Raw genomic sequence first — 14,463 nt, forward strand, 5'->3', positions numbered from 1 at the left:
CAGTACAGATATGGCCATAAATTCCCATGACGGAGAGTCAGTATCTTCATGCTAGTGAAGCTTGAGGCACTCGGCGGCAGGCTGCACGGGGAGCTGCTACGAGAAATGAGCTCCCCAGAAGAGCTGTGTGTAGGAAGAACCACCCTCATGTGCTCTCTGCCATCTCTGGACCCACAGGAGTTGAGCAGTCCCCCTCAAAATGCTCCTTCCTTTGGCTGAGCTGCTCTCGGAGGCATTGGGTTGGTCCCCGGGTTTTACCTGAACTTCTCTTTTTTGCAGCTCCTCCCCAAACTCTTTCTGGCACACGGTGGGGAACAGCTCACAGCACCGCACTGCAAGAAAAGCCACTGCAAACAGAAATCAGACCTTCATGCACATCACAAGGAGCTCTTCCCCATGCACTGGACATGACTGATCTCTGGTTCTGGGGACAGCTGTGCCTGTTGTGTGGTGGGACCTGGAGAAGGAAGGGGGCCTCAAGGGTGTCCCAGTTGCAGCCTCACCCCAAGGCCCTTTCTCCATCCTGGACCCCAGCACCCCTCCTGAGCATCCTTTCCAAGAAAGCTTTTCCAGCTGCTCCATCGCTTCTCCCCACCAGCTCTCCTGCAGCCAAGAAATGGGAATCCAGGGGCAATGCCTGTGGGACATCCATAGGGACACGGCAGGAGCAACACAGCACTGCAAACCCCACTGCCACCAGCACGAGCGGGTGCTGACTGGCTCCCTACCTCGTGTTGAGGGATCCCTGGCTAAAGGTGTCCCCCTCTCCCAAAAGTTCATCTTCACTGTGGTAGTACATCTCGTCCTCTTCCATCCTGCGAGGGTGGTGACACGGAAAACATCAGCCCTTTCCCTCCTTGGTATTCGTAACAGTAGTGGTGGCGACATTAATGACCATGGCCCTTGGGGTGGGCAGAGGTGAGCGCAGGGCAGCAAGACACAGCCAAGCCTGACCAGCCCCCCGCGCTCAGAATGACCCGCCGGGGGACAAGACTCCAAACCAGAGGACATGGGGAAGCTCCTTGGGACCAAAGCAGCAGGTGAAACCAGTTTTAGTGCAATTGTCCACGTGAGAACTTAAGCTTGGGACAGTGGGACTAGCACGCCTTGCTTTTTTGGCGTGTCTGCTAAGGGATGCTCCTCTCTCTCCTTTAAAACAGGTGTGTATTAGCTTGCTTACAGCACATGATTGCACAGCCTGCTCCCGTGAGCCAGGGCTGTGAAGCAACGGGAAGGGGCTACAGCGGTTCTCTTGGCAGTGCTGGGGCCTTTGGGCCACCCGCGGCACTCGGCCTCGCTCAGCATAAGCCCTATGTAGAAAGGGATTTTTTTTCTAAAGCATCGTGGATCTGAAGGAGGAGCTGAAGCCAAATATCAAGGGACTTTCACCAAACCGTGACCACCAAGAACCACCCTCCCACCTGCCAAGAGGCGCTGGCCTGTGGGGGAAACGCAGTGCAAGGATCAGTGCCACAGTACCATTTGCAGATGCCACAGCGGTATTTAACCTCCACATGGCCCTGCTGCCTGTTTATAAACGGTTGCATTTACTTCAGCTCCCCGACAGGAAGGATTTTTCACCAGCTACGTACAAACCAGCCTCAAAAAGCCCTTCTGCTCAGCACTGTCTGCGTGCAGCCAGCACAGCCCAGCAGCCTTCAGCCACCACGCATCTCTGTGCACCCGGGCAGGGGTGCTCAGCAAACCACGCACCTCCTCTTAAAAACTGCCCCCGGGTGGGATCTGTCAGGCTAAATGTGGCTGTCCTCAACCTCCAGCCGAGCTGGTCATCTTAGACTTACTTTACAGCCCCTGGAGACCTAATCCAGAGCCTCAATTCATCCGACCGCCTGCTGCAGGCGATGCGTCAGCCACGCGGTGTTCATTACATCTCTGGTGAGAGTGAAGTCACATTCACACCATGCCGCCTGCGCCTCCAAAGTCCGCGTGGCGCAGGCAGGACGCTGGTTTCCCAACACACGAGGCTGACAGACAGGCTGAAAACCACTCCGCAAGCCGGGCTGCGCCTGGCACGCTGCCCTGCCACCCCCCTTTTAAATCCTTCAGCATCTTCCCTGTTCAGCAACGCCACGGTCCACCGAGCTGGGAAACGAATCTGCACTTCCAATTTGCTTGAAAATTCACAGGTTTCAGCCCAATTCACATAGTTAATTAACTGCCTAGGACTGATGCGAGCGACTGGAGATATCTTCCCTCAATCTCGCACCGTGGGGAAAAAGAAATTCTGCCCTTATACGGCCACAATAAAGTGCTAAACCCAGACAGAAAGCAAACGCTACTGAAGCACACAATTGCATAAACCCAACGCGGGGGATGTACGGCTGCAACGGTGCCGAGATGTAAACTCTGTTAAAAAAGCAGCCCGTCCCTAGGGGTACGTTTGGATTCACGCCTCCAGGCTGGGCTCCCATGCGGATTTGGAAGCACAAGGGCCGTCCTTTGATCCACCAGCACTTTGCAGCCCTTGGACAAGGGCTGTGCTCATCCCAGGAGGGTGGTGGGTGACCTGAGGACCCAGCCCTGCCTGGGCTGCCTTGCACTCTCTGCCTGTCCCACTTACAGAGTCTCCCTCTGCTACCAGCTTATCTCTTTCCACAAGACTTTTAGCAAGTTCAGGACTTTGATGTCTCCACTGTTCCAACTGAAAGAGGCCAATGGGCTCAAGAGCTACTGGAGCGGAGACCGACAGACAAAGTCACTACCATGGACAACACAACTACATAAACTATGTAAAGCTGCCTGAAAATCTGGCTTAGCAGCCCATGAACCCAATATATTTATACACAAGTGGTTTCACACTTGCAGAACTCTCCTGCTGCCTGATGAGCTGGGTGAGGATTTGAGCACAGGGTTCAAAGCGCCTGTGATGGGGTGGGCTGAATCTGGCCCAGCATCGCTGGGTCTCAGTGTCTATCCGTGCCTTGGCCTCGTGGCTGTATATGGGGTGGTAAACGGGCTGTTCTACCCAGCAAGGACTGATCCCTGAGCATCCATAAGCCACAGCTCATGGCAGAACTGGTCCCAGCTTGCACTTCATCCCAATGGACAGCCAACTGCAGCGTCCCCAGTCCTGAGCCCTCTCCACCCATCCCAGTCACCAGGCCGTGTTTGCAACTGGTTACAGCAGCTTTGTGTCAAGAAATGGAAGGATACAGTCCCTGGGCTTCTTTCCATCCAGTGTCAGGTCCCATGAGCTTAGAAAGACACAAGGGTGATGCTAAGGACCCTTAAACGAAAGCTGGTAACAGCATCCCTTAGAAGATCTGGAGGTGTCCCCACCGGCCATCTGAAGGGTCCCTCAGATAACCCGAACAGGGCTCACCTACCCAGGCACTGCCTTCGGTACGGGATTTCGTTTAAGCCTGCTGGGGTACTGAGGTCCCGACAGACGGCCGTGGAGGGAGCTTTGACAAAGTGCTTGTCTGTTTGAGGGTTAATGCTGCAAGGGAGGTGCCAGGGCTCATTCCCTCCACCCGTGCCACAGTGTCCCCTGCTTTCTCCTCCAGCCTCCACCGTGCCAACTGCCTTGCCATGGGATGTGCACACTCACGATGCCCCCCAGCACACGGACACGGGTCAGAGGCACTGTCACCGTCACCTTCCACCCCAGAAGCGTCCACACTGGTGTGGTTTTGTGGCCGACATGCCCTCCTCCCCCTGCCCCTGGCTGCAGCTGCGCTCGCCCCTCTGCACATCTCCACCTCCTGCCCTGAAGGCAGCTCAGGCCTGGGGGGGCACCGCAAGCTCCGTCGAGATGCAAGACCCCACATATCTGCACACGTGGCTCTACACCCCACACGTGGCTCTAATCCCATCCAACATGAGGCCTGACCAACAGCCAGACCCTTAATCCTCTCTGAATCTGTACTTAATTACATTTGCTCTCCAGCATCTGCTGCGTGCTACAAACCTCAGCGCTTGCTGGAAGACTCAGCTCTCTGCTGGGCAGGCGTGGTGGAGCACCAGGGACCTGCTGGCACCGGTGGGTGGACACTTAGAGCCCATCCTCACCTTGAGCTAATGTGATCATTATCACCCATGTGATAATGGGTCTTCTGAGGGCCAGGGGATGTGATGCACCTCAGAGGAGCACTGGGGCAATGCTGCCCTTTCATGACAAGCCAAGCCCTCCCCATCCCTGCTGCCACCACACATCTCCAAGCGCTGAGCATCACATTACCTTCTGAAGCTCCTCTCTGCGGACTGCTGGTTGGATTTGCCCGGAGAGCTGTCCGTGCCCTGCCGGTGGCCGGAGAGGAGGCTCTCTGTCTCTAAGGGGTACCTGCCATCCCCCTCTGAGCGGACACTGGGGGTCTCCAGGAACTCCTTGTCGTTCCATGTGCCCACTGTCCCGTCCAGAGCCTGGTACCTGATCTCTATGGAGATGCTGGTCTGCAACACACAAGGAAGACACAATCAGCCCCCAAGGGCAGCACAGGGAGGAAGGAAGGTCCTGCAAAGTCTGAAAGGCAGGAAGAGCTGTTGCATCAGCTGGCTTGATCTCTGAGCCTTACTGACCCCGAAGTATTTTCTTTCCTAGTGCATGAGACAGTTGGAGAGCAGGTCTTTGGCTTCAGGAGGTGGTCTGACCCAGCTCAGGCATGGCGCTGCAGCCTCCCTCCTGCTCAGGGGCCTGATTCACTTGGAGTCGCTGCTGCGTGCCAGAGCAGCTACATCACATATGAGGGACACCAAAAGCCCTGCACAGCAGACAAACCCTTCGAGCAGCTGAAGGCACCACGGGCAGATGAAGCCATGTCACGTTGGTGGGATGCACAGAGATGGTGCATCAACTTGTTAAGAATTTGTGCCCTGCTGTTGAGTGCTGGGCTGCCAAGCCCCACGGATGCACGGCGCCTTGCTCCTGCCTGGCCCCATCCCATCCTCAGGCAGGGCAGGGTTTGGCAAGGGATGGGCATCCCTGGGGAGGTTTGGATAGATCCTGGTTTGGGGAGGGGGGGTCTCCCAGCCTGGCCATGACCAGCCCGGCTGGGGCTCGGGGGCAGAAAGGGACCTGGCACTGGGTCTGTCCAAGCTTGATCTAAAGCTTCTTCTGGATGAACCAAGTAAGAGTAAGGCCCTCTCCCTCTTCTACATGGTCATCCCCCACTTACCCACCCAAGATTGCACCAGGCTGCTGCAGCAATTAAAACGGAGCTCCCAAACATTTTTCCCCCAAAAATCCTTCTCTGGATTTAAAACCCAATCAAACATGTGAAAGTTCATCTTGTTGCAAAGAACTGCCGGCACTACCTTTGCCCTGATGTCCAAAGTCCTTCTAAAACCACAGCTTTGGGCAAAGCAGCCAGAAAAATATCTCCACTGAAAACGTACCTATTTTGAAAGGCAAGCAGCTGCTACAAAGATCAAAACAAAAGTAAAAACCATTCTCCACCTCCATTCAGCTTCCACGGAGAAATTATAAATTATACTCAGTGCAAAGGCAATCGATTTTAGACACAAGGACAAAACGAAGAGGCAAACAGTGAGCGGGAAAATTTATTACAAAATCTTCCTTTTTTCACCTGCGTGTTTAAGAGGAGGTACAGCATCCTGACTTGCTCCAACCGCAGCTTGTCAAAGGGATGATGAAAGGCTGGAAAATAGGAGATACGGCCTGGAAGGATTCTGTGCGTTTAGCAAATGACAGTTAAGGGGTGACTCCAACCCAGCTGGAAACAGAGCTTTGTGGAAGGTTTTGACTGATTTTATTTTTCGTATGGCAAAATACAAATTTGAGTCAATCAAAATGATTTGCCACCCTGTGCTGACCTCACCAAGCTGTTCTGGATTGTTTAAAGAAGCAAATGCAGAGGAGAGACAAAGATCCATGTTGAAACATTAATTTTTCAGATTTTCAAACCACCCCAACGGTATTGTGAAATATTTGATTTTGAAATCTCATTTTTAAACTAAATTTAAAGGTTTAAAAATCCTTTAAAAGAAATTAAAAAATATGGGTGTAACAAACCGAAAGATCTTGGTTTGGGCTGTATAAAATCATCACTTGTTTGAAAGGAAATTAGTAGGTGTAAGCTAAAACCAAGAGAAATTCACACTGGAAACAAAACTCTCAATTTAACAGTAAAGAAAATCAAGGAGCGGAATGATTCACTGAAGGGCTGGGATTGCTCTGTCACTGGACATTTTAAAATCATTTTTATTTGGGTTTTTTTTCCACCACTTGAGATAATAAGAAATTCTGAGATGTCCCAGACCCTTTCTTGTAGGAAGCCAGATGACACAATCGTAATATCCCTCCTGGCTTTACAATTCCTGGCTCTTTTAATATCTTTGCGAAGGCGAGTCGATAATGTTATTAGGGCTGGCTGGAAGCTGCCAGTGACATTTTGCAGTTAGCACAGAAAAAGGAAAACAATTTTCAACCCTTCCTTTGCATTTGATTACGGAAAGATGAAGGTATGCCCGGAAAGTGCTTTCCAAGACATGACGGCTGTGAAGATGTGTCTCTCCCTTCATCCAGAGCTGGGGGCTGATGTTCGGAGCCGGCCCTGCTTCGCACCGACGTGTCCGCAGTGTGGCCACCCCAGGGTGGGTTTGGAGGTGGGATGGTTGCGCTGGGGTAGGACCTCGGGGAGCACAATCTGCAGGAGGGATCCCTGGTGCCAGCCCAGCGTCTTGCAGAAACGGAGCTGCGCTGCATTACAGCACCTTGAGCATCTGTGCCATGCTTGCCAGCAGCCCTTCTGGAGGTGTTGCAACGCCAGAACGGGCTCAGGTGCCTTTGCGGAGGAAACATGCCTTTAAAATCACAGGTTTTAAGGAGCTGAGAGAGGCGAGGTTTGCAGAGAGGGGACGGATGGCGATTGCTTTCTTGCCTAATTCTGGAGGTGATTTTTGCAACCCTTGTGCATGATTTGTCTTCGAGTTTGCTCAATGCGAGGAACATGATGCTTCCAAGCAAAACCTTTTTTTCTTGCATCTCAAAGGATGAGGAGTGCAGCTGGCCAGTTATCCTGTCTCAGCTGATGGGCAGTGGCTTTCCACACCTGCCCACCTCTGCCTCCTCAACATGTCTGATCATTTTTCAGTCCCCTTCTCCTCCTGCAACAGCCCTCACTGGCCGTGGTCCACTCCTATGCCTACTAAAAGAAAGAGCATCTTTCGAGTCCGGGAGAAAGTGGGTCACCTCTCCAGGAGGGCTGACTCTGCTGCCCATCAGGAGCTATTCCAGATTTAATGTTAATTATTTCTATATTTCTCCATGCAAAATGTCCCAGGTGTTGCCCTCTGGATTCTCTCTTCTTGAGGCTCCCTCAGTCCAAATTCATCCTCTTGCTGGAGCAAAGGCTGGGAGCTGGCAGTTTGGAGAGACAATTTATGAAGCTGAGTTGTCTCTGCGCCCCTGAAGTTGCGTTTTTGCTTCCCATTTGCCTTAGGAGGAGGTAGACGTGAGGTGCAGGATCAGAGCATGGCCAAGGACTCTGGCAGCTGCAGCCAGTGACCCCAGCTCAGTGGAGGTGGTGGGCAAAGGAGAAACCAGGAGAGAAGCCATTTGAAGGTAACGCCGTTGGGATAAGAAGAGAAGGAGACTTTGGGAACCATCAGTTTGGTATCACTGGGATGCAACTAAGGGCCTCCCAGCTCTCGTTTGAACAGGGGTGACCCGGGGCTAAGACGATGCCCCAGAAATGCAGGGGAAATAGAGGGACGTGGCATTTCTGCTCACAGCAAGCACTAGAAATGCAGGATTTGTGCATGTGCATCCGTACGGCTTGCGGCGTGCAGAACACGGGGTGATTTCTTGTCTTATCCAAGGGAGATCTGTACTCCTGTAAAATCTGCCTTGCCCGGGCTGCCCCGATTTTGTAGCAATAGACAGTCAGTATTTATGTCTTCCAGAGCACTCTGTGGATACCAATTAAAACAACTCCAGCAGAGCTGCCGTGACACAGAGGAGACGTAGACGTGAGGTCCTCTGAGGGGAGGTGATGAGCACAGGTTATCCAGCACATCAGGCACGGGCTGGGGAAGGTTGTTTCTCCTCCAAGTGCCTCCAGCTAGAAGCACACGGCTTATAAAGAGGCAAAGGGTAGCAGACTGTTTGCTTTGACCTGCTGTGCAGCTATACCAAGCTCCTGGCCAGGCTGCAAGACACCAGGCAGTGCAGGTACCTCCTCAGTCCTAGGTTAGTTCATTCTAAAAATGTCATCATTTTTGACATCAAGAAGTTGCCTGTATTTAATTTTCATCCATTGATTTTCCTCCCTCCCCCCTGTGACACTGAAGGGTCTTAAAAATATGGGATTTTCTTCCTTTGGAGGGTCCCGTGGACTTTAATCAGGCAACTTCTCAGCCTGATAAACCAAGAGAACAGCAGGAGCTGTTTCCTCCAACCCTGAAATTATTTTTGCACCCTGGGTCCGCAGCCCCTCCATTTTTTCTCCCTCCTCAGGACTGTATCCTTTGTACTTTTGATGGTTTCATTCCCTCTACCCCCACAGGAGAAGTTACCTCCTGCCTCCTCCTAATGAAACCACTCGTCTTTTCATTGCTAATTGCTCGTTGTTAGCACAGAGGGTTACGTGCAATTGCACTTTTCCTTTATGCTGAGTGTAGGAAGCAGCTTACAAAGGAATAAGAAAAGAGGAGAGGGGGGAAGCTGACTTTTTATTTTTTAATTAAAACACCAGGGTTTTGATAGCCAAGAAGATCAGAAGTAGCTGTATTTCCTAGTGTGTTATAAAACTCAGTCTCCATGGGCAACAGCTCCCATGAGATGCGTTAACCAGATGGAAATGCACCGAGTTACGCAGCAGCTGCTCTGCAGACAGGGAGCCTTTTCCTTGGCATCGGGGGCTCTGGATGAGGGGCGCAGACCCAGACCGGCTGGGGGGGCTTATCCTGATTTTCCCCAGAAGGGTACAAAGAGTGGGACTTCAGGCCAGCTGCTGCACGAGGTATTCCTCATGTGCTACAGGGGTCAGATAAAAGCAGCGCTGAGGTCAGAGGCAAATACGGTGAATGTCGAGCATTTCAAGCGCCCAGTACTACCGGTACGGATTAAAGTTGAGACACCGACGGCCGGGGCAGAGCCAGCGTGGGATTGCTCAGGTGCAGGAGGAGAGCATGCAGAACAGCCAGCCTTTGCTGGGCACCCTCAGGACAGTCCCGGCTGCCTTAGTCCTTTAAGACCAAGAATAATGGGATGAAGGTCAAGGATTTGGGGATTCAGGTGCATAACACAGACTTCTCTGTTCCCCCAGAGTCAGCAGAAATATGGACAGATGGACCGATGACTGAAGGGCAGCAGTGGCCGCTTACTCCTCATGACCTACCTGAATGGCTGAATTATTGTCGTCTATGAGCGTGTCTGTCACCTCTACCTGCCCTTCCTCCACCACCTTTTGCAGGACCATCCGGAAAGTGCCAATGAGCCTGTGGAGCAAAGAAGAGAAAAGTCAGGCGAGCTGTGGTCAGCCCCCCCCACCATTCGTTTTTAATGGGAAAGGGCTTCGCTGGCCACGTCGCCAGAGCTTGCGTGGCTGTTTTTGCTTCCCATTTGCCTTAGGAGGAGGTAGACGTGAGGTGCAGGATCAGAGCATGGCCAAGGACTCTGGCAGCTGCAGCCAGTGACCCCAGCTCAGTGGAGGTGGTGGGCAAAGGAGAAACCAGGAGAGAAGCCATTTGAAGGTAACGCCGTTGGGATAAGAAGAGAAGGAGACTTTGGGAACCATCAGTTTGGTATCACTGGGATGCAACTAAGGGAATCCAAACTGGCCTTTTCCATCCTGAATGTCTGCAGTTATGCCTGCGCTAGTAAACTGAACAAGGCAAAAACCAGGGCACTGTCCCTCACCCGTCTGCACTAGGACGTTGTCAGCACAGGCCATGGGGAGGTCCCAGGTCAACATGCCTGGTCCCAACCCACCCACCCAGGAGGGGTTATCCTGGGGCAGGACATCCCTGGAGCCGTTCGGATGTGCCTGGTTGTGTGTGGGATGAGTTGAACAGCCCAGCTGGGTTGGCCCAGGGTTGGAGAACAGGGCTCATGCCAGTTAGTTTACTTGGATGGACATAGTCCGAAGGTGCTGCATGCTAGTCTGAAAGCTGCTCAGAGGAAAAGACTGACTCCCTTCTGCTAAGGGAGGTCTAATCATAACTGATGCCTGAAGGCTCGTGTCCTTGTCCCAGGCCACTCCCAGCCTGCTAGGTATCTTCAAGCAATGCAGCAGGGACCCAGGGAGATGTCTACATCTTGGGGGCTTTCAAGACCCAACTGGAAAAAGCCAAGAGCCACCTGGTGTAAGGTCAGGCAGACCCAGCTTTGAGCATGAGGCTGGACTAGAGATCTCCTGAAATGCCTTCCAGTCTGAATTAACCTGTGATCCTTTGATATGATCCTACTATCCTTGATCCTGTAATTATTGCTGTGGTCTGTAGTGTGTGGGGCAAGCTGCAAGCCAAAGTTCAGTCCCTGTGTATTTGTCACACCTCATGGAGTTGGTGACAGCCTCACCTGAGCCAGGACCACGTCCCAGAGCCAAAAGGGCTTGGGGCTGAAGGGAGACATTTACAGCAGGCATGGAGTGATGGTTTAACACATTATTTCCTCCTTCCCAGGTTGTTCCCACCCTTGTGCTGGATGCAGAGCACTCCCATCTTTCCTTCAGTGGAAAACCAGCTGGTTTCCCCAACCCCACTGCTGCCCCGAGCAGCCTGCCTGACTCTGCGCAGGAACAGACGGGGAGGGCTCACATCTCTCCCACCCAACCTGCACGTGCTGACTCCCACCACGGGCTGAGATGAAAGCTGAGGTGAGGGCGTATAACACCTTCCAACCAGCACGGCCATTTCTCCCATGAGCATCTGATCACCACCTAAACTCCCCCGAGATGAGCAGGATGGAGGCATCTAGTTGCTCTTAGTGGCTCTTGCCTGGGCTCGCTGCAGCCTGCTGCTCTCACAGCCAGGGAGTGCAGCACTGTGTGCACTAAAAGCAGCCACGTTTGTTAAATTACAGGTCCAAATAGATACCACGGAGAGCGGAGGAGCCTGGAGCTCTCTAATAAAAGTCATTACTTATTTGCCAACTCATGGCGTGTCAAAGAGCTGTGGCTTTATGTTCTGCTGTTGCACCAGAGGGTCCTTCCCAGCCTGAGAAGAGCCAGCTATGAATCAACAAGTGACTCCCGACATGGAAAAAGCCCTGAAACAGTGAATGCAGAGCTGCCTTACACCATCTGCCTTGCACGTCCAGCGCCGCGATCCCAGATGACAGCCAAGATACTACATGGCACACCAGGAATATGTCTGCAGTGCGCTGTCTGCTGGGGCCTGCGAGAAAGCTGCTGCTGATTAAACTACTTCCTTGCAAACCTGAAGGCATCACTTACTGAGATGCTGATTTATCGAGACATGATTTCAGAGAGGGAGATGAGAACTCCCCGCACTGTGCGGTGGGATACTGAGGGCTCCTCTCCTGCCCCTGCCCCTGTGTAACCCAAGCACCCGATGCTGTGCCTGCATCGGCAGCCTGGAGACCCGAGGTAGAAGCAGTGTTAGCAGATTTGCCCTAGGCCAGTCTGCGGCAGAGATGAGGATGGGGTTTGTCTTTCCCAGCTCTCAAGCCATCCCCTCATGCTTTGAAGCACCCTCTGAAATGCAGCACAACGCTGGATGGAAAAGCAGGGTCTGCCCAGCCCTGCTCAGCTCCCTGGGGTCTTCACTGGCTTTGGGGCTTGATTTGCCTGCGTCCTGCCTCTGCCAACCCTCTTTTTTCTTTCCCCTCCCATGGGGAATGGCCTTTCTTTGCACGGGTCCCTGTGTCCCTTTGTGCACACACCTGCGTGCATGGGGATCAGACGGCACTGCCGTGGGCATTTCTCTGACCAAAGAATTCAAACTGTGCTGTGTAGTTGTCCCACTGTGCACCACTCATTTATAATAATAAACTACCTGAGGAAATTAATAGACTACCTGAGGAAAACAGAAAAATGACCTTACTGTTGCTCATCCACTTTTCTAGCTATGCCTGGCTTGCAGCAGCAGCAGGGAGGTCCTGTTTTCCAGCAAACTTCTGATGGGTCCTGCTGTAGCTTGCTGGGGGTGCTTGATGCGCCAGGAGCAAAGGAGAGACGTGGCAGACCTGCCCCGGTGTGCTGTGCAGGATGGGGCCCTTCCCTGCAGGACTTTCACCTCCCCTCCTCAGCTCCCACGTGCTGTGCACGGGTGGATCCCAGCATTGAGCTCCTTTAACTCTGTCTCCAAGGTGCCACGTAGGGCACTGAACATGAACACCTTTTCTCTGTGTGCTTCGTATTGCTTCGTGCACAATGAATAACGCATCATCGCCTCCCAAGAAGACCTGCTTCTTCTCTGAGATGGGCTTACTGGGGGAAAAGGCTGCCGTATCAGCCTGGATTTCAGGGTTTGTGAAATAATGCTATTTGCTGTTTGCAAGAGCAGCAGCTCTCTTGTTTTGGAAAGGCTTCCTTGAGAGAAGCCTGTGCTTTATTTCTCAGGATTTGAGCGCAGACTCTGTTGCAGGGCTCTGGAGGGCTGTCCTCTGCTCAGGGCTGGATTTGATTTCAGCAGTTCAGTTTGGAGGGATGGTCTTGTGGGTTGAGCTCTAAAATCAAGTTATTTTAGTGCAGTTGCTTACGAGTTAGATTTGTCTGTGAAGGTTGCTAGGCTCAGCTGGTAACGCACTGCGCAGTTCTTGCTCTTATACGTGTTTGTAGGTGTCGGTATTATTTAACCTGTTTGCCGATGGCGCATCATAAAAATGCAGCCCCTTGGAAATGCCACGCAGCTCTAAGGTGCGGTGGTAGCTTCTCTGCTCCTCTTAGATCAAGGTGGACCCAGGTGCCTTTGGCTCACAGATGGATATTGCTCCAGAGTGGCCTGATGAAGGAACAGAAAGCTTCTTGCACGGACACAGCGATGGCAGATGTGTCTGTAAGTGGGAACACCTCTCAGCCATGGGAAAAATCCTTACTACTGTGATGGGAAATGCAAAGTGGGCTGGAACCAGCCTGACCTCCAGAGAACTTACCCTGGGCTCAGGCTCCCTCCCAACAACTCTGGTTTACCGAGTTACCCTCAGGGAAGAGCCATGGTTTCAAGACGAGGTGTGCTCCTTTGCCGAGGGACACGGTATGATGTCTACGGGACTGAAGAAGAGCTAGGCTTTCGCTTGTCTTTGCGGTGGGCTATATGAGTATATGGAGAGTCTTCAAAGCTCAGCTGTTACGTGGTAGCTTGCTTAGCTACCATAAACCAAGCATCTGTCTGACACCAGAAGTGTTGTTCACCAGGTTCAGACAGATAACTGAATTTTCCTGATCAATTTAATGCTCTAGAAAAGCTGACTTACACGAGACTGCAATCCACCTTCCACTTCAGTATCCCCAGGCTGATGGAGGATGAACAACAGTCAGACTGCAGTACCGCGGCTTGGGGATTTCTGCTTTCTATTTAAGCTGCAGAGGCTTCTCTAAAACGGTTTCAAGCTGCCTTGCCTTATTTTGCAATTGCAGGGGGTAGGAATGTGCCTGTACCCACTTCTCGCTCCCTGAACGTCTCTTGGTTTCCCATCTGAAATCCCCTGCAGCCCAGTGCTCACAGCTGCTGCTTTTAGCAACAAATCAGCGCGGGGCTGAAATGTTTCCCGAGGGATCTCGCAGCAGGGCTCAGAGCTTTTTGGTCAAGGGACAGTATGTCCGAATCCCAGACCTGTTGTGTGGAAGGGACCTCCTGCACTGAGCAAGACCATCACCAACTCTAGATGAGTTTGGCCATGGCTTCATCTATCCAAGCCTCAAAAACCACCATGGATGGAGATCCCCCACCTCTTTGCTGACTTGTTAAGGCTGCACCACCCTCCTTGGGAAGATTATTTTTCTGATATCCAACCTGAACCTCCCAAGCCACAGTCTGTGCCTGTTGCTCCTTGTTGTTTCATCTGTCACTACTGTTATCTCTGTAACTCCCCTTCAAGTAGCTGCAGGCTGCTGTTAGGTGATCCCTTGGTCTCCTCTCCACCAGACCAACCAAGCCCTGCTCCCTCCACCTCTCCCTGCAGGTTGCATGCTCCAGGCACTAGTCAGTTGAGGTTCATTTATGGTGGTGGTGGTAGTTTCAGCTGATGGCTGGTGGTGTTGACCCCACTGAGAAAGCAACTGAAGTCTTAAATGAGTCATGACAAGACTTTGCAATGAACTGTTTGTGAACAGAGAAGGACTTGTGGGTGATGTGACGGGGTGGGAGGTTCTTGGGCACAGCGATCACAAACCGATGGAGTTTTCGATTCTCGGAGAAGCAAGGAGCGGGGTCAGCAGAACTGCTGCCTTGGATTTCCGGAGGGCAGACTTTGGCCTGTTCAGGACACTGGTTGACAGAGTCCCTTGGGAGGCAGTCCTGAAGGGCAGAGGAGCCCAGGAAGGCTGGACATTCCTCAAGAAGGAAAGCTTCAAGGAG

At 52.4% G+C, this 14,463-nt stretch overlaps 1 protein-coding gene across 1 annotated transcript in view; it reads right to left on the reverse strand.

Moving 5' to 3' along the window:
* The window catches only part of OTOF (otoferlin), a 120,026-nt gene that overhangs the window by 71,517 nt on the left and 34,046 nt on the right, over positions 1-14,463 (reverse strand). The window contains exons 4-5 of the mRNA XM_009332354.1: positions 9,321-9,420; positions 4,202-4,413 (exon numbers count right to left, since the gene is read on the reverse strand). Coding sequence (XP_009330629.1) covers positions 4,202-4,413; positions 9,321-9,420 — 312 coding nt within the window. The remainder of the gene's footprint in view (positions 1-4,201; positions 4,414-9,320; positions 9,421-14,463) is intronic.

The sequence above is a fragment of the Pygoscelis adeliae genome, unplaced genomic scaffold, assembly GCF_000699105.1.
Source record: "Pygoscelis adeliae isolate BGI_AS28 unplaced genomic scaffold, ASM69910v1 Scaffold89, whole genome shotgun sequence".
In the NCBI taxonomy this organism is placed as follows: Eukaryota; Metazoa; Chordata; class Aves; order Sphenisciformes; family Spheniscidae; genus Pygoscelis; species Pygoscelis adeliae.